Here is a 19840-nt window from a genome sequence, read left to right on the forward strand (position 1 = left end):
GGCTCTGGTTCTGGGCAATGTGTGCTGTCCCTGTGTGTGGTATCCTGCTTTTTTTTTTGCCCAAGTTTGACCCTGGGATCTCCTGGGGTCTACCCCCCACCCCCAGTGCTGCTACCTTGCAGCAGAGAACACCTGAATGTGCAGTATGTGGCAACACAAATGTATCTGCGGTGCTATATACTGCATACTATATACTCGTCTGGATGTGGCCAGAGATTTCAAATAGGAATTCATTGTGTTCAAAACATTCTAACTTGTTATGGACTGTCTAAATGATTTGTAACAGGAGAATAATGCTATTTTTCTGTAGTCAAAAAAAAAGAAGTGAAAACTAAGAGTTGGCATTGTCGAAGGGGGGCCTGAGTCTAAGACGACTGAGAACCACTGCCATAATTACTAGAAGATATTGAGGCTTTAAAAAAAACCCTGAATTTTTCTTCAAATGTTTACACCCTGAGAATCCAGTACAAACATTACGACAACTATTTTTATGGCAACAGATTTAGTGAGTGGAAGATGAAGTCTTCATCATCCAAACACTGAGAATCGCACGCAATTTTGCAGTTTTCTAACATCGAAGTCTCAAGTCACAGTTACCAACCTTCTAGCTGCCTTGCATATTTTGCAGCCCCGTGTGTCTATCTATGGACATTTCATTCTTTGTGTCAGTGGATCTTGTCAGTGACAACCTTGCCAGACTCCACACATCCCACATTAGCCCTGAAGGCACCCCTTGGAAAATGTCAGCCCTTAGCTTTCATTAATTTCTTGACTACAGAAAAATAATAATGAACTCTCTTGTTCCAAAGAACTCAGCAGGCCTCCAACAGGTCAGAGAGGAATCCATAGTGTCAAAACCAATCTCAAATCTCTGGATTAATCATGTGAATCATACATAGGCATTAGCACTGTTAGATGTGCAAACACTGTGCAGCACCAGTGGGCACCTTAAAAGCATCTTGTGGCACTCTGGTTGAGAATCGCCATCCTATGTACTTCTCATCAGCCATCAGTGTGAGTACCTTATCACTTAGATGGTAGATTTAAAAAAGAAAAACAAAAAAGTCAGTGTATTTCAGGAAGGCAGGAGAAGAACAATGGCTGCTTCTCCTCTGGATTCAGAATCCCACTCTCCTTTCCCTAGTCAGGCAAAGGAGAAAGACTGGGGTTGATTAAGTATCAGCTGTCATCCCAAATGTAGTTAGCAAGGGATAAAAGTTGTAAAGGGAAGTAAGTGGTGGCCTAGATTCATTACTGATACTAGAGCAGGGCTAGCCAACAGGAAACCTAGAAAAGGGCAGGGACCCTAACATCTATGAATCTATGAAAACAGGGTTGATAGTCAAAAGAGAGAACATAATCAGGGAGAAACTATAGAGGTGAATAGAGGTGGGATTAGAATGTAGCAGTTCAGTGGTTAAGATAGAGGGCCTGATGCAAATACATAAGGTTCAATTCCTGGTTCTGGTATTAATGTAGGTATCCTTAAATAGGTCACCACCTCTGTCCAATTTTGATAGTCTCTGATAATACTGTAAAAGCAAAGAGGCAAGTGGAAAATGAAAGAGTAAGGAAATGGAAAGGGAGAGTCAAGAGCCTGCTACCAAGTAGGCTTGTTTTGCTGTTTCTAGTTGAAAATGTTTGCATTGCCATCCTGAGTGCTCGGAAGGGACACTAAATACAAGGCAGAAATACAGGTTAACACAAGGTACAGACTCTTGGGCTAAATATAAATAACAAGATCCATAGTCAGTCCTTAGTATTACAGAGAAAAAAGCTACTATTCTAAGGTCTAATAACTCCATCCTAGTAGTCATGTCTGCCTCTCTTCTGGGCTCTATTAAGAAAGTACAGGGGTTGCAAGCTCAACTAGTTAGGTTATTTCTTCTTTTCAGGATTTTCAGTAACTCACCATCTTTGCCTGTAGATCTAACAGTTTCCTCACGCGAAAAGGTTTTACTGCAGAAAGAGGAAAAGCTAAGAATATTATGGGTACAAAACATCATATCAGACAATTGCATATTTATGCATTGTATAGCCTAATACATTGAACCAGTAGGAACAATCCAGGAAGCTGAGTGGCTGGACTCACCGCTCTCTCTCCTGGTCAGCAGATACAGTATATGGCAGATATAAGGACACTGCAGAAAAAACAAAACCCCACCAGTGAGCAAGTTGATTCAGCAGGATACTTATTAGACTAAAGAGACCCCTATATAAACCCATTTCACAGGTCATTACTGTTTTAATAAATTAGTCTCCTCAAGAACTGGCTGTCACACTGAAGTGCTTCAGTCCTCTTACTATATAGAACATGCACCAAACCGCTCAGAAAAATCAGCACACACCACAGAACTGATATAACTCATTAAAACCAACTGCCAGTATGCCCATTTCATTTGAGGCTATTCTCTATATTAGGCAAATTCTTTGATGAAGTCAGTTCTTGCCCATTAGAATAAGGGCTGAACACTTCAGGAGTCAGAGAATAAGAGGATAATGTATAACAATTGGCTTGTTTTGTATCAAAACACTTTCATTTATTGCAGTCCTTTCCCTTTCCATATCTTTGTGACAAGGTATTTAGCAGAATTTGCAGATTTTATTGGTATCTGACAGGCTGCACTATGAGCTCTTCTGCTATGGCCTTGAACTTGCAACCTCTGGGTTGTCAACTATGTGCCTTAGTGCCCCATTTACAGCAGTTTATGAGTTCAACATGTATAATGTCTTTGTGTCAAACCTCAAGTACTCTGAAAGTATCAGAGACTTGTTAATTTCTCTGTTCTCTTACAGAAAGTACCTTATGGATAGGAATCTGTGTTAAGCAGGCTGGAAGTGCCTGCCTGCAGCATCTCCTTTAATGTTTTTCATTTTGCTGCTTGCCTTCCCCCTGCCCACATTCCCACCCTGATTGGTAGAGGAATTCCCCACCAGCTGGGCTATTTGCTGCTGACTGCCAGGAAAGTGAAAAACATGGAATATTTAAAACTTTGGTTTTTGCTTCCCCAGAGATCAACAGCAAATGCCCTGGCTGGCGGGGCCCCTCTGCCAATTAGGGTTAGGCAGGCAAGTAGTGAAATGAAAATTAAAGAAGCTGCTACAGGGACACTTCCAGTGCAATTTACAGAGATCCCTACTTATGGGATGCAATAGAAAATATCTTTGTGGTAACATTTTTAAAAACCTGGAGGAATAATATCTCATCTGCACTGCTTTATCATATAATTTAACATGGTCTCATTCTCTCAAATTATCTTAGTGCCTGGAGTAATCTCTACAGAATTCCATTTAACTTTTTTGTTTAATTCAATATTAAGTTTTATGGAAAACAGCTCCAGCAAGCAACTTAGGTTAGGTATAAGGTACACTTCTAAATTTAGAGTATCTTTGAACTTTCCTAATGTACCTGCCTACATTACAAATCTGAACAGTTAAATCTTTCGTTCTCTAGAAGTTTTGTAGCTGCCATACAAAACAGGTCACTTGGCTACCATTTAAGATGCACTTTAACTCAAATGGAAAAACACCAGCAAGGCTGGGCAGGAGGGTGGGGGGAGCAGGGGGCTGTCACTTGGGTGTGAGGGGAAGGGCACAGGCACATCACCCCCCTCTCCCACCAACCATATTAGTCCCCCCACCTCCCTGACAGGTATCCTCTTTTTTGAAACTGGGAATATGATAACCCTAACAATAGGCCTATGCTACTGTATTTCTATGCTATTTGATCTTGGTTCAACAGCAACCATGGAACCATTAAAGGACTGCAAAGTGGAAGGGAGAGTCATACTACTATAAACAAATACTCCAGCAATAGAAGAACAGACACCAAACTAAAGTACCACAGATCAGTGTCAACAATGACATATAGCAAACATGAACATTGTAGGTTTGTTCTTTCAGTTTATGAATTCTCCAGTTCTCCTTACCAGCTTCTCATCTTGCAGGAAGAAGAAAAAGAAGCCATAGAGTGCATAAAGCTGCTCCTTGTGATCAATGAAGTCAAACATTGCAATCAGCCATCTTAAGAAGAGCAGCTGCAGAAATATAAAATTAACCTTACAGTAAGTGAGGGAAGAGAACTTGAAAAATCCAATAGCCTGTTCAATAGGACATATTAAAAAATTCACATGCCCCCTTCTTGAGACCAGCAAGGCCACCATGGATGCACCAAACTATTCAATCTCCTTGTTATGGAGCTAAGCTTGGTGAGAACAGTTAACACCAAAGTACAATAAAGACAATGTCCTGATTTTAAGCACGTACGAACTCTAGGAAATTGATTAGTAAGTTTAAACTGCTTTGACTACCTTTCTGGTTGACCAGCAGGACACTGACAATTCCAAGACACAGACTTAAGTCTTTATTCATTCGAAGTGATATTTTATTTAGCTCATGAACTCTGCTACCTTAGCTGAGGAATACAACTGTGAGGTAAAATATTGTACTGCATTTGGAGGAATACTTGACACCACAGAGGCATATTTTAGACCTGGGAAATTCAGAAGTATAAACTGAGCAAGACTGCGTAATTCCCACATGACCCTGCCTTTATTCCTCAGAGTGGAAATGCTGATACAGTATTAGGCTCTTCTGAAAATCATGAAAAATGGCATGAGCTTGTGCGATGACTACACAAAACTGCAAATTTCTTTTTCCTACAAGCAATGTGCCCTTGTCATCACCCTTTAGAAAACATTACTACTACAAGAATTTGTAGTTACCTCGGTGCTACTCGAACACTTGCCCACACACAGCCAGGACACAGCTGAAACCACAGAACATCCTGGTACTACAGATGCTGGGATTAGGCACTTCAAGAGCCGAGTGTTCACTGCATCAGCTGGAAAACAGACAGTTGAAAGTGAGAGAGAACTGTATGTTCCAGGTTCTTTGGTCCATGCTTGCAGGTCAGACTAACTATCACCATAGTTCTACCTGGAAGAGATTGCACATACGTATTCCTAGCTATTATATGCACTAGGAAAAATCTAAACAAAAGGTTGATCTTTACTAAAAAAAATTTAGGAGGAAAAGCAGCCCCCAAATTTAAACAAAGGTTTAAAACCAGTTAAATCAAAGACTAGTACCCAGTTCTTTTTGCACCAGTTTTAAACAATTTAACTCCCGTGGCTTCAAATGTAGTTACTTTGGATTTATAGCAGTGCAACTGAAGAGGAAAAAATACCTCCAGCCTGTTGACAGGTATTGCTTAGATGCTTGAGATTTTATGAAATTATGGACTGGAGGAAAAAAAGGAATTTCTTTAGAACTGGTATGAGATAAGAAGAATATCTGAAAACAGATCAGTATATCAGACTCTTATAGCTATTTCAGGCTATATGACCAAGTGGTCTAAAGACTACCATCGCTACTCTTCCATTCTAGTTAATAGTCAGCTATTACATCCACTGCCAAATTTGACCTCATAGGCTTTGCCTAAGGAAAAAATAAATTAGACCATCTTGGCATATAAGTACAGAAATAGTTTTAAGTCTTTAGCTAGTAACAAGCAAAAGCAACAAGATTTTTGGATGACTAATATCCAACAGAGAAACAAGCAACTTAATGTACAAGATAATACCATATTATATGTTTGACCACATGTGTTTCTATAACGTCCAAGCCATTACCTTAACAAGGCTGTACCCGCCTCCGTTCGATTAGGAGCTCGCGCGCCGCCTTAGCCCGGGCTCGGGATCTTGTGCCCCCGAGCTTCGTTGGTACGCCCCAGGGTTTACCCTGGCTGGTATTAAGGGGGACCCCAGAACTCGCCTGCCACGACTTCGATGACTCTCTCAGTGGGGGGTCTTCCCTTGGGGTATCCCCTGGTGCAGGCACGCCTCTTCGCAGGTACTCTCGGGGCTCCGTCCTCCCCTACACCCCGGCCATACGCCACCTCAGGTCTTCCTGTCCTGGCCTCTCACCCGTCCTCGTCTAGTCCTCTCTCTCGGCTCGGGCACCCTAGCCCCTACAGGCTGTCTTCGGGCCAGGTATGCCTCACCCAGTTGGAGGGTGCTGCCCTGATCCCTCCTTCCTTGGGAGGCAGCCGTCCTCTCTGCCTCCCCCAATAGTCTTGGCCGCCGTTACCCACTCCGGCGGCTCCGCAATACCAGCTACAGCTGGCCCCGCTCTCAGGGTAGCTGCTACGCCTCACGCTGCCTCGGGTGTTGGGTTCCCCGCTGGCTGCTGCCCTGCCTCTGGGGGTGACTTCTCCCTCTGTCTCTTCCCTTCTGGGTTCTCCGCTGCGCTGCTCGCAGCCTGCTCCGCAACACCGGCTACAGCTGGCCCCGCTCTCGGGGTAGCTGCTACGCCTCCCGCTGCCTCGGGTGGCGAGTTCCCCGCCGGCTGCTGCCCCGCCTCTGGGGCTGACTTCTCCCCCTGTCTCTGCCCCTCTGGGCTCTCCGCTGCGCTGCTCGCAGCCTGCTCCGCCTCTATCCGGCGGTGTCCCACACTCCGTGGGTGGCGGCTGATCCCCTGCTCGCTGGAGCTCCGCGCTCCTGCTCTCTCCCTCCAGCCGCCCTGCTGCTTCGGCGGGGCCGCCTTTTGTTCCTCCCGGCCGGCGTGCCCCGCCCCCGCCGCTCAGCCGCAGCCGGATAAACGCCCGGCTGATGGCCCGCGCCGGCAGCGCCGGCGCGTGGAGTTTCTTCGGGTCTTCCGGCCCTGCGGGAGGTAAGCAGACCCCTTGGCCGCCGCGGGGGTCTCCCGGTGCCCCCGCTCCCCTGGGACAAAGGCCTTTCCTTGTAGAAGGTTTAAGATTAACAGATATTATTCAACATTAACATATAAAAAACACTAACACACTTGCTTTAAAAAATATGCCAACTAAAAAAAAAAAAAATTGTCAAATTAAATATGGTTAAATTTAGATTTTGTAAACAATTTTCCAGACTATAAAACCAATGGAAATGGTTTTGTGATTCTTTTAAAAACTTCAAATAAAATGCAATTCAGTATATTCTAACAGAGTACCTACATAGCATAGAGAAACTGGTCAGTGAGAAGTAGATAACATTTGTAGAGCTTCATTCTTAAGATGGAAGCTTCTTTATTAAGAAAGAGCATAAGCTTCTTATGAGCTTCTTTCTTAAGAAAGAAGGAAGAGATTTACAGGCAATGAAAGGTAGGGACTATACAGCAATGGCCCTCACTTGTAGGGATCAGATTAGAAAAGCTAAGGTAGCAACTGAACTAGAATTAGCAACAGGAATCAAGGACAAGAAGGTGTGTAGGGAACAGGAGGAAAACAAATGGGAGTGTGGGGCCATTGCTCAACAACTCAGGACAGCTAGTTACCGGCACTCAGGAGAAAACTGAACTCCTGAATGACTACTTTGCTTCGGTCTTTCACTGGGTCACAGGGAAAATCACGCCAGCTAGGGTACAGAATGAGCAGGGTTCAAACGATTGCCTTCCTACTATTGCCATAGAACTGGTGTGTGATCAATTAAAGAAGCTGCATGTATGCAAGTCAGTAGGACCAGATGAACTTCATCCAAGTGCTGAAGGAGCTGGCTGAAATAATCATGGAACCCCTAGCAAATTTCTTCCAAAATTCGTGGTGCTCCAGGGAGGTCCCCGAGAACTGGAAGAGGGTCAATGTTGTGCCCATCTTCAAGAAGGGGAGGAGGGAGGACCCAGGTAACTACAGGCCAATTAGCCTAACTTCTATCCCAGGGAAAATCCTGGAAAAATTCATTAACGAGTCTATGTACAATAGGCCTGCAGAAGGTAGGATTCTGAGCGACAGCCAGCGTGGCTTCATCGCGGGCAGGTCTTGTCTAACCAATCTCGTCTCCTTTTATGATCAGGTGACTTGCCACCTGGATAAGAGAGAGGAGGTTGACATTATATACCTCGACTTCCAAAAAGCTTTCCATCTGGTATCCCACGATGTTCTCATGAGAAAATTGGAACACTGTGGGCTTAACTGCGAGACAGTCAGGTGGGTAGGAAGCTGGCTGCAGGGTAGGACCCAGAGAGTTCTAATGGATGGATCTGTGTCATCTTTCCAGGAAGTGGCCAGTGGTGTCCTCCAGTGCTATTTGACATCTTCATCAATGATTTGAATGTGGGGGTGAAGAGCTCACTGTCCAAGTTTGCAGACAACACCAAGTTATGAGGAAGTGTGGTCATGCTTGAAGATAGGCTGCAGATACAGGCAGACCTAGACAGTCTGCAAGTTGGACTGTCTAGGCAGACCGGAACCAGATGAAGTTCAATGTCGAAAAATGTAAAGTGCTCCACCTGGGGACGAACAATCCCCAACACACATACAGGCTTGGCAACGCCAACCTGACCAGCACTATGAATGAAAGGAAACTGGGAGTAATAATAGACCACAATATGAACATGATTTGACAGTGCGACGCTGTAGCATTATGTAGCCATAACAATACTCTGTTATGCATCAATCGATGCATCTCAAGCAAAACCAAATAAGTGATTCTTCTGCTCTACTTGGCATTGGTGAGACTGCAGCTGGAATACTGCATCCAGTTCTGGGCACCACACTTTAACAAGGACATGGTAAAGGTTGAGAGAGTCCAGAGAAGGGCCACCTGTATGATCAGAGACTTGCGCAGCAAGCCATACGAGGAAAGGCTGAGCGGATCTGGGACTCTTCAGCCTGAAAAAAAGAAGGCTGAGAGGGGACTTGGTAGCAGCTTACCACTACATCAGAGGCGTACATCAAGGGCTCAGTGAACAACTGTTCACCAGTGCACCCTTGGGGAAAACTAGGAGTAATGGTCACAAACACCTGGAAGACCATTTCAGGCTTAACGTTAGGAAAAACTACTTCACAACTAGGCTGTCAAGACTATGGAATAAGCACCCTCCAGAGGTGGTACAATTACCTACCCTGGGAACCTACAAGAGGAGGCTGGACAGTTACCTTGCTGGGTCACCTGACCCCAGTTGTCTTTCTGCTTGGTGCAGAGGTATGGACCTGATCATCTTCTGAGGTCCCTTCCAGCCTTACAATCTATGAATTCATGGTTTTTATTCCAATACTTTATAGCAGGGGTGTCAAACTCCCTTAGCTCCCATGGCTGGATCCAAACTGTAGACCTCTTCACAGGCCAGATCCAAACCCACATCTATCAATGGGATGAGCAGCAGCAGTATTAACTGCATGGGCTCCTGAGCTGCTGTCAGCTATCACTTGCCCTACTGCCCCTGAAACATGCCCCCAAGGGCTCTGTACCCCCAAATTCAACAGTGGGGCTCTATTCTTGCTTGCCCTGCCCCCAAATTCCCAAACCCTCCAAGAGCTCTGAAGGCTAGACAATAGCTCTGTGGGCTGGATGTAGCTGATAGCCCATATCTTTGATACTCAGGCTTTATAGGTAACATGTAAAGAAAGATCTGGTTTAAAAAGAATACATAATCGCTAGCTTAATGTCAGCAATTAAGAGAGACATCAATGATTTTAAGTCCAAAATTGAGTTGATGAACTGATATTTATTTTGGATTAATAAATTCTTCACATTTTTAAATGCAAAACAGTAGCCAATATTTTAAAGACAAACCTATTGGGCACACCCACACATGCAGGCATGTGCGCTTACAGTAGCTCAAATAGGAGCAGCACAAATTTGAGTCCAGGATTTTTGCCTCAGTGCACATACCTGGACGTATACTTTGGTGTGGGGCAAGTTCAGCCACTTGGGGTAAAATAACCCTGCCCAGCTCCTCCCGGATCTGCAGCCAGGGGGAGCTAGAGCCCAGGGCCAACACCTGTGCTGGCCCCGGCAGCATAAAAACCTGCCCTGTGCTGGCCCCAGCAATATAAAAACCTGCCCTGTGCTGGCAGCTCAGGTCTACTTGCCCTCAGGAGCTTCTGAGGCCCAGCCACTTGGTATCTGGGGACACTACCTCTTGTACCAGCTGGACTGCTGAAGCAGCCCTAAGCTGGAGTGGCTGCTACACCCCCTTACCTACTGCAGCAGTCTGGCAGTGGGGGATGCTGCCTGGCTGTGACCTCCTGCCACCTGAAACAGCATCTGCCCCCTTGGACCTGCAGTCCCAAGGCTGCGCCCCTGCTCTGCCATCTGGGCATCCATCTCCCAGAAGATGTGCTCCTTGTGCCGGCCTGCTTTGAAATGTCAACGCATGTACTCTTGGCCCTAAATGGCCAAGGTCAGCCACCTCATCTGCCCTCTGGCTGGGTCACCAGTACTGACCCTGGACAGGCTCCTCTGCATGGGTCTTGCCACTTGTGTCACCAGCAGAGATCCTGGTGTTCCCCGTTACCAGCTGCAAATACTCTGATAAGAAACGCAAACTCTCTCATTAAAGTATACAAAGTAGTGTTCTTCCACTATTAAAATGAAACTCCACTATATATAGAGAGATCAACTGAGCAATGCTTTATTGATATATTTACACATGTAAAGCAATTGGGGGGAGGGATTGGGGGAGTTTGTGGGTAAGGGGTTTGTGGGGGTAGCTTGGGAATGTGAGTGGATTGTGGGGGGACTGCTCAGGAGGGATGGGTCCCCAGCTGCCCCCCCACCCTGGCACAGCATAGACTGCCTCCCCCACAGGGCCCACAGCCCCCCCTTACAGGGCCACAACATCCACCCCACAGGGCACATGCCCTCCTCCCCCCTTGACACGGTCCTCACGAGCCCCTCCCCGCAGCAGCAGTGGCTGTGGGGCGCTTAGGGCCTGCTGCTGTCAGAGCCCCCAGCAGCGCAGTGCAGCACAGTCCCAAATTTCTCAGAGCCAGTGCCGCCTGTTGCAGTGCTGGCCCAGCTCGGCATAGGGCCATGTGGCTTCAGGCAGCACCTGAGGCCTGCCCCTGCTCACAGGGACCACAGGTGACAGCTCAAAGGAGCAGCGTTGCACTGGGCTGGGTCCCACTTCCATAGAACCAGCTCGGCCCGACAGCACGCAGGGCCTGTGGAGACAGGACCTATCCCAGCGTAACATGCGGTCCCTGTTAGCAGGGGCAGGCCCTGGGTGACAGCCTGAGTGGCTCTACTGCTGCCTGAAGCCACATGGCCCCATGCCAGGCTGCACTGAGCCGGCCCCGCAACAGGCAGCACAGGTGGCATCAGCTCTGAGGCAATCAGGGCCACACCGCACCATGGGGGGCTCTGGCCGCAGCGGGCCCCAAGTGCTCCATGGCCGCTGCTGCTGCAGGGGGGCTGTGCGCCCTGCAGGGGACCCATGCACCCTGACCATCCCCATCGCCCCCACCCCCATTCCCGACTTACCAGGGACAGTGCCCAGGTCACAGCCTTGCACCACTCCCACTTGCCTCGCACATGAATGCAGCATCCTAGAGCAGCAAGGGGCACCATAGAGCCACATGCCAGAATCTCTGGAGGCCTGAGCCATGATCTGATGCCAGAGCGTCTCTGGATGCCTGAGTCCCAGCTTGCCTCAGGGCACAGTGGGGAACCGTACTCTGTGCCGCTTTTTTCCAAGGTGCTTATTTCATACCTGGAAAACCAGGTGTAACAGAAAGCCCCCTTTTCCTCTTGCCTGCATTTTCTCTCCCCTCTTTGAATATGTTTTTCCGTTTCTACCTTTTCTTCCTTCCTCTTTCTTTCACTTTAAGATAAGGAATTGTGTTTTAAAATTTGTATGTTTGCATTTTGTCTCTCCCTGTGTATTTTGGTATTTTTATCTATTTGTGTGCCATGGCATTTGTAGCTTATATTTTATACTCCTCACCTTTCAACTGTAAATGTTTTTAGTAACAATGTTAACAAGGGCAGGAGTCAAACTGCCGCCTCCCTATATCAGGCTAGCCCCTGAGTGAATCAACGATTGAATGTGTAACACAGTAGCAAACAACAATTAACACCTAAAGAAACTGCAGATCAACCAACTGAAGAAATCAATAGAAGACAATGTAGCAAGTCACTGATCAAGGGCTAGAAGCCCTGGCCTGAGTTAATCAACGCGGGGGACCAACTTTTGGGTTGAATATCTCCAGATCGACCGCTCCCAGAGCCCTATTCAAAATTCACCAACGGACTCCCAAACCTGCACGTACATGCAGATGACCCCTGGGGCTGACAGATACCATCCAGTAGCCACCGAGGGGGGAAGTCCCACAAGGGTCAACGACCCCTGGATTGGGCAAACCTGAAAACTGGGGAGTCACCAAAGTCTGCCAAGGACAGATAAAAGGCAGTGAAAAGTGACCTTCAGTGGCGCCCTCTTGATCTCCAACTTGACCACCACCCGACCTGTCCAGCCAGAAGGACCAGCCGGCGACCCCCTTCTGGAAGATAACACCACGCTGGAAGAAACCTCAACGGCAGACTCCAGCGCCTGTGGGATAGGTATTCCCGACTCTTGTAGCTTGCTACTGTGTGTGTGTGTGTGTGTGTGTGTGTGTGTGTGTGTGTGTGCGTGCGTGCGTGCGTGCGTACACCAGTTCCAAGGTTTATGATTTAACTTCATTACAGTGCTTCAATCCGCCTAATAAACCAGAATTTTAAGGATCCTGAGTTGGACATTTGTAGCCAACACAGGTATCAAATTTTGAGCCCATGCTGCAAACATGCAGTGCGGGGAACACATTTTTTCATTCTCAGTGTGCCTTCTGTGGCATCTCAAACTGGTTTGAGATGCTGCAAGAGGCACGTGTGTGCTCGTCTGGATGCACTCATTAAGTCCGCACTGACAATTGCAGGACGTCCAGGAAGGGTGGTTGTTCTCCAAGGAAGCAATCCTTCGAGCACAGGAGGAGGCAATCCCACTGTGTAGAAATGGGGGCAAAGGGGCTAAGAAACCCTCCTGGCGAAGCAGGGAAATCCAGGAAAGCCTTAAGGCAAAAAAGGGGCATACAGGCTGTGGAGGCAGGGGGCAGCTACCAAGGAGGAGTACACCTCTTTGGCTCACGCTTGCAGGGAATCAGTTAGGAAGACCAAAACAGCATTAGAACTGAAGCTGGCAACAAAAATTAAGGATAACAAAAAGTCCTTCTTCAGATATATACAGAGCAAAAAGAAGGTGCAGGGCAGCATAGGACCCCTACAGGATTAGGTGGGACAAAGCAGAGCTCTTCAATACGTTTTTTGCCTCTGTATTCTTGAACTCGGAATAGACAAATCTCCCAAATGCACTGCTGACAGAGGCAGGAGAAACACCAGCCCACCGACTGTCAGCGCCAACCTAGTAAAGAGATGCTTGGAGGGGCTGGATGTGTTTAAATCAGCAGGACCGGATGAGCTCCACCCAAGGGTACTGAAAGAATTAGCTAATGTCATAGCAGAGCCACTGGCATGACTGAGCACTTGTGGGGCTCAGGTGATGTCCCTGAGGACTGGAAAAGGGCCAATGGGGTCCCTATTTTCAAGAAGGGTGGAAGGAGGATTCGGATAACTATAGACCAGTAGTCTCACCTATATCTTTGGGAAAACCCTTGAAAATTTTTTTTATCAAGGATCACATTTGTAGGAGTCCAGTGGGTAATATAATGCTGAAGGGCAACCAGCACAGGTTCATAGCAGGTAGATCTGCCTAACTAACCTTGTTTCTTTCTATGACTAGGTCAGTAAAAGCTTAGGTGCAGGTGTCAAGGTAGATATCATCTACTTGTACTTTAAGAAGGCCTTTGACATGGTATCCCATCCTATTCTTATAAACAAATTGAGCGGCTGTGCCATAGATGATTATACAGTCATGTGGGTGGCAAATTGGCTTAAGGGTCATACCCAGAGAGTTGTGGTGGACAGGTTGGTATTGACCTCGAAAGATGTGGGCAGTGGAGTCCCCCAAGGCTTGGTCCTTGGACCGATGCTGTTCAATATCTTCATCAGCGACCTGGATGAGGGCGTGGAAAGCACTCTGTTCAAATTCGCAGATGACACCAAACTATAGGACGAAGCAAACACTCTGATGGGAAGAAACCGAATCCAGGCAGAACTGGATGAAGCAATTAGCAGAGCTAACTGCACTTTGTCATGTATTAGCAGGTGCATCACGAACAGGTCCAGGGAGGTGATGCTCCCCCTCTATGCAGCACTGGTCAGGCCACAGCTAGAGTACTGCATTCAATTCTGGGCGCCACAATTCAAGAAGGATGTGGACAACCTTGAGAGGCTCCAGAGGAGGTCCACTTGGATGGTTAGAGGCCTTCAGGGAAGGCCTTATGAGGAAAGGCTGAGGGACCTGGACCTTTTCAGCATCTGCAAGAGAAGGCTGAGGGGGATCGTGTGGCAGTATACAAATTCACCAGGGTGAGGCAGGAGGGAATAGGAGAGGCTCCGTTTACCAGAGCACCCCATGGAATAACCAGAAACAATGGCCACAAGCTGATGGAGAGTAGGTTTAGGTTGGACATCAGAAAGAACTTCTTCAGTTAGGGTTGCCAGAATCTGGAACAGGCTTCCAAGGGAGGTGGTGCTGTCCCCTACTTTGGGGGTCTTCAAGAGGAGGCTAGACAAGCACCTGGCTGTTTTTTCCTGCCACTGGCAGGGGGTCGGACTTGATGATCCTTTAAGGTCCCTTCCAACCCTAGAATCTGTGAATTTATGACACTGCTAAACCAGCATTTCCCAACTTTTTTCGCCCAACAGCACACTTACCCAAATAAAAAAGCACTGGGCACCAACGGGACAGGCAGGAAATGCACGCCCCCTGCCTGGCTGGAGCCATGCTCCCCTTCTGTCTGTAGCAGCAGCAGACATAGGGCATGGCTCCAGCCCAAAATGCTGCAGCACACTGCATGGGAAACGTTGTGCTAAACAACACTGATACACATGTGTGATGAGACTGTTAAAAAGACAAAAAGCAGCCATGTCCATTTGTCTTTAAATATTTAAAAGACCTTTTGCTACTTTTCCTATGTTATTAACAAACATTACTCACTTAGCTTTTAGTTACAATTTTTATCTGAAATATTTCTAGCCCCACCCACTTTGTTAAAACTAATAATTCATATTCAAAAACAGGGATGGGCAATTATTTGGGCTGGAGGACCACTTAAGAAGTTTTGGTGAACTGACATGGGCTGGGTCAGCAGCACCTCCTTCCCCACCACTGCAACAACAACTCACCAAAATTCCTTAAGTAGCTCTGTCCCACGTTCAGCCAGGCAGATGGGATGCCATAGGTGGGTGGGCAGGCAGGAAGCAGGACCAGGACTGCAGGCCCATGACAGTATGGGACTGGGGCCCAGAGCAGAGCAATGGTCCAACCTTTTTGAATGTGGGGCCGGATCACAAACTTTTTATCACCAAGTTTTATCGCCATATTAAAAGACGTCACAGGAAGTGGTATCGTATTAGGAAGTGATGTCACGTGACCTTTGACACCAATGAAGTTGCAGGGGTTGACATTGTCCTGGCTGACACGGCATGCACGCCCAGGTTGACATGGTGCTGCAGGAGCCGTTTGGCTACAACCGGGTTGACCTGGTGCTGGGGCCAGGCCGGGGTTAACCTGGGGCCCACCCGGCCTGCCGGTGCCATGCCCGGGTTGACATGGTGCTGCAGGACCCGCCTGGGCAGAACCGAGTTGGCACCGGCCAGGAAAAGCAGCATGCAGCTGAAGCCGGCTTCCCATGTGCTGCTGGGGACGGGCGGAGGCCGGCCAGGTCTGCACCGGCCAACAGAAGTGGTGGCGGAGCCGTGTGCTGCTCGGAACTGACCAGTGCAGGCTCGTCCCGTCCCGAGCGGCACACGGCTCTGCCGCTGCTTCTGCTGGCCGGTGCAGACCCAGCCGGGCTCCTCCTCCCATCCCCAGCAGCACATGAGAAGCGGCCCCTCTGGGCCTCACGACCGGGCCCAGAGAGCCGCAGCGCCCTGGGGGAGCAGACGCCACCTTGCTATGGGGCCGGGCAGGGCAGTGGGGCTGCCCTGAAGCAGGCGGGTGATGAGGCAGGCACGGGCTGGCAGTGCCAGCGGCTGCTGCTTGCCCTCCTGCGCGGGGCCACTCCCCCGGGACCCGCAGGGGTAAGCAGCTCCCCTCCCTGCCAGCTGGGGCCTATAGGCTGGCCCTGCCTGCCTTGCTGTGGCTGCCGCACCACTGCTGCCCGCCGCACCACCGCTGCTGCTGCGCGCCGCACCACCATTGCCACGGCCCCGCGCTCCGCAGCGGTGGCTCTGCACTCTGCAGCCCCGCCGCAGCCCTGCGCTGGTGGTACTGCCGCGGGCCAGATAAAATGGATTGGCGGGCCACATGGTGGCCCACGGGCTGTATGTTGGACAAGCCTGATCTACTCCCTGCATGCCAGTTTCATGGCCAGGAGCTTGCGGGGAGTGGGTCACAGCTCTGTCCCAGGCCCCGGCCCTGCACTATCACCATCCAGAGATCCCCAGGTCTCCATGGAGATTGATCCAGAACCTGTACAGGTAGGGTACATTTGGATGGGTGGAGGGGATGTGGCCATGGAAGGGCAGGGAGCTGTGTCTGGGAGTGGGATGGGTGGGACCAGGGCCAGGATTGGGATCACAGGGCAGCATAAGCAGTAGAAGGTCAGGGCTAACAGGGCTTACCCCCTTCCAAGGCAGGACAGCAGGGCAGCCTAGGTATAGGCTCCAGGTGGCTGCAGCTGCGGGGGAGGAGGTAGTGGGGAGAACAGACTCAAGACACTCACAGCTGGGCATGTGTATTACTGCCCAGCATGGCAGGCAAGTCTCAGTCTGTGAAGGGGAAGGGACACTTGCCGGGGGGGGGCAGTGCACACAGATCAAGACCCCCACAGTAAGGGACTGAGTGGGGCAGGGCCAGAGTGAACAGGGCCCTGGGGCAGGTTGTGGGACTATTGGAGCCCCGGGCAGCTTGTTCAGGGATGCAGAGGGCTCCTGTCACTGCGTGCACCCTGGGGGAGGTATGGCAGGACATGTGCCACCCAGATTTGTGCATGGGGCGGAGGCGGGCTGCCACTACAGGCTGGGCTCTGCGCCTCTCTGCCTTTGCTGCAGGAGCTGTGTGACCAGTGCTCTGTGCCCTGCCAGGTGGGCAAGGGATATGGTGCAGGCTGAGGGCGTCAGGCACATGGTATCACACAGCTCTGAGGCAGCAGGAATAGGGCACAGAGGGAAGCCCGCCTCCACCTTGTGCTCAAATCCAGGGGGCATGTGCCCCTGTACCTCCCCTGGGGTGCATGCAGTGGCAGGAGCCTCCCCGCACCCATGGACAACCCGCTTCAACCCTGAGGCCCCATTCACCCCAGCCCCTGCCCCACTCCGTCCCTCACTATGGCACGCTCAGCCCCCCCAAATATTTTCTCCCTCTATCTACGCAGAGCCGGTGACAGTGCAGAGCTGGGGCCTGGGGCAGAGCTGCATTCTGCTCCCCATGTGCTCCTGCTCATGGAACCACTACCTGTTGCAGGGACGTGGGCAGCGGATCATGGCTCTGCCCAGACCCTGGCCCCACCCCATGATTCCAATCCCAGCCCAAGCCCTGTCCACCCATGCTGCTCCCCAATGCCTCTCCCTACCCACATGCATCTCCATCCCATCTGCCCAGCTGAGCATGTCCTACTTGTGGGGGTCCCAGGCTGGTCTCGATAGAGACCCTGCCCATCCGCTCTGTCTGGCACTCCTGGCGGTGGGTACAGGGCAGATGGGCCAGGGTGCCTGAAAGCAGAAACTGGTAGCAGCACCTGGAAGGAGCTGCCACCGTGCAGACTACTGGGAAGCAAGTCCGGCTGCTGCACCACCCCAGTCCTGCTGTGCGCCAGGAGGCAGTGGGACTAGCTGCATGTGCCATGGCCCAGGTTACCCAAGCCTGACCCAAGCAGGGCTGAAAGACCTGCCACAGGCCTCCCCCACTTCCAAGATCTTTAAAGAGTCTAGATATTTATATTAAGAGCCAAACTATGACAATGCAGCTGTAGCCAAACAGCTGAGACACATGACAATTCTGAGTTTAGTCATGGTGACTGCTGTATCAGCAAAACAGGTTACCATGCAAACATTATGGTTACAGATATCTGAATGTACACCAGTCATGAGTTGATCACAAGTTGCGTACAACAAAGTGAAGATGGGGAAACATCTTAAGTAGGGGTGCACCAATAGAGATTTTGGGGTCCGATACTGGCAGCCAATTCTTAAGGAGGCATATCGACTGATACTGATCCGATTTCTGATACAGCTGCATGCAGCTGATAAGTCTGTTGTGGTGGAAGGGGAGAGGGGAGGGAAGGAGCATGTGGGGGGTGGTGGGGGACAGATCAACACCCCTCGCAGTGAGGGAGGGAGGGGGCAGGCACTGCCCAGCCAGGGTGGGGCAGGGCACGGGACTGAGACGCAGCTCATTGAGGAGGGAAGGGGAGGAGGGGCTCCCATCGCTGTGCACACCCCAAAAGGGCATCGGGGGAGGGAGCACGTGCCCTGGGATCTGTGCGGGGCAGGCAGACTGCAGCTGTGGGCTGGAACCAGGCCTGCGCCAGGCTCTTCTCAGGTTGGGCGCTGGGGCTGGAAGGGGCCTATGGAGGGGGCTGCACCCACCCCAAGTTTCACCATAGCCTCCCCACAGCCCTCCTCCCAGCACTGGCACAGCCACAGCTCTTCCCAGCACATGGGTGGACGCAGGGCATTGAGCTGGGGCTGGGCTTGGGGCAGGCGGCAGTGGCACTGGGAGGGTGCTATGGGGAGGTTATGGCAAATTTGGGGTAGCTGCAGTCCCCTCCCAGCATCGCCGCCCACCCTGAACCCAGCCCCCTCCAAGAAGAGCAGCTGCAGTCCACCCAATCTGAACAGATCTAGGGGCATGTGTGTGTGCATCTGTCCACAGTGGTGCGCACAGTGGTGGGAGCCACCCCCTCCCCGCATGAGCTGTGGCTCCGTCCCATGCCCCGCTCCAGCTGGGCAGCACCTGCCTCAGCCCCTGCTTCCTCCCTCATTGTGGCGGTCCTTGATCTGCGTCCCCTCCGCCCATTCCTTCCTCCCTCCCCTTCCATCACACCAGTCTTACCACCTGTACGTAGCTCTCCAAGTTGTCAGGCTGCGCCCCTCACTGCCTGTGCGCTGCGCTGCAGCTGCTTGCAGGCACAGTTATTTATCGGCCAGATCAGGCCTATTTCTGATGCAGCCAATTTTCTTTGTATCGGTACTGATCTGATAACGGACCGGTGTATCAACGTACCTCTAGTCCTAAGTGAAGTTGGACACAAAGGAAAAGGAAAAGTACTTCAGAAGCACAAACAGAAAACAGGCCTGTATATGTATGGAAAGAAAGTATGAAGACAAGACACCAGCTGGACTTGCTGCTTAGATGACAACTTGGTGTGTGTGTGTGTGTGTGTGTGTGTGCGCGTGTGTGTCTCTCAACCTCAGAGCCTGATCAATTCTCAGGACCTGCTCCAACATCAAGGCTACATAAGCATGATGTCTTTAGTACATTGTATCGCCTACTCATACATGCCAACTGAGTGTCCGTGCCTGTATTGTGATTCTCCTTCACCCGCTACCTACAAAATTTTAGGCAACAGCCACTCTAATTGTCTCAAAGAGGCACATACAGCAAGAAGGGAGGGAGTCGCATTCACAGGGCACAACAGCAGCATATAAACGTCTTACCATGTTTGCCACTGAGTGCCACATTCAGCAGTTGGCCGAGTGCATCTGGGGGTAATCCGCTCTGCAGGGCAACACTCTCCGCAGTAGCCAAGTGCTTCTGCAGCGCCCGATTCCTTCTGAGTGGGACGCGGTCTTGAACTACAAAGACAGCAAATGCATAGGGATTAACACGGCCAAAGGGCCACCAGTCACCAGCCCAGCGTCCCTGGGGTCGGTTTCTCAAAGGTGCTACTGGTGCCCAGCCCGTTAGCTGCTTTCCTGCCCCAGCCACACCTTTGCCACAGTGAGGGGGGGAGAAGGGACATATTTAAGTCACGGCTATAAACAACACTGAGGGG

The 19840-nt window shown here is 50.1% G+C and overlaps 1 protein-coding gene across 2 annotated transcripts in view; it reads right to left on the minus strand.

The window, feature by feature from the left end:
• CENPI (centromere protein I) overlaps positions 1–19840 on the minus strand; it is a 40534-nt gene that overhangs the window by 20101 nt on the left and 593 nt on the right. For both annotated transcript variants that reach the window (XR_009463943.1, XM_006266016.4), the window contains exons 2-6: positions 19503–19640; positions 4725–4843; positions 3930–4037; positions 2093–2141; positions 1913–1959 (exon numbers count right to left, since the gene is read on the minus strand). Coding sequence is in view for 1 of the 2 variants with exons in the window: in XM_006266016.4 (XP_006266078.1) it covers positions 1913–1959; positions 2093–2141; positions 3930–4037; positions 4725–4843; positions 19503–19640 (461 nt within the window). In the remaining variant the exon portion in view is untranslated. The remainder of the gene's footprint in view (positions 1–1912; positions 1960–2092; positions 2142–3929; positions 4038–4724; positions 4844–19502; positions 19641–19840) is intronic.

Source organism: Alligator mississippiensis, chromosome 8 (genome assembly GCF_030867095.1).
Source record: "Alligator mississippiensis isolate rAllMis1 chromosome 8, rAllMis1, whole genome shotgun sequence".
NCBI lineage: Eukaryota > Metazoa > Chordata > Crocodylia > Alligatoridae > Alligator > Alligator mississippiensis.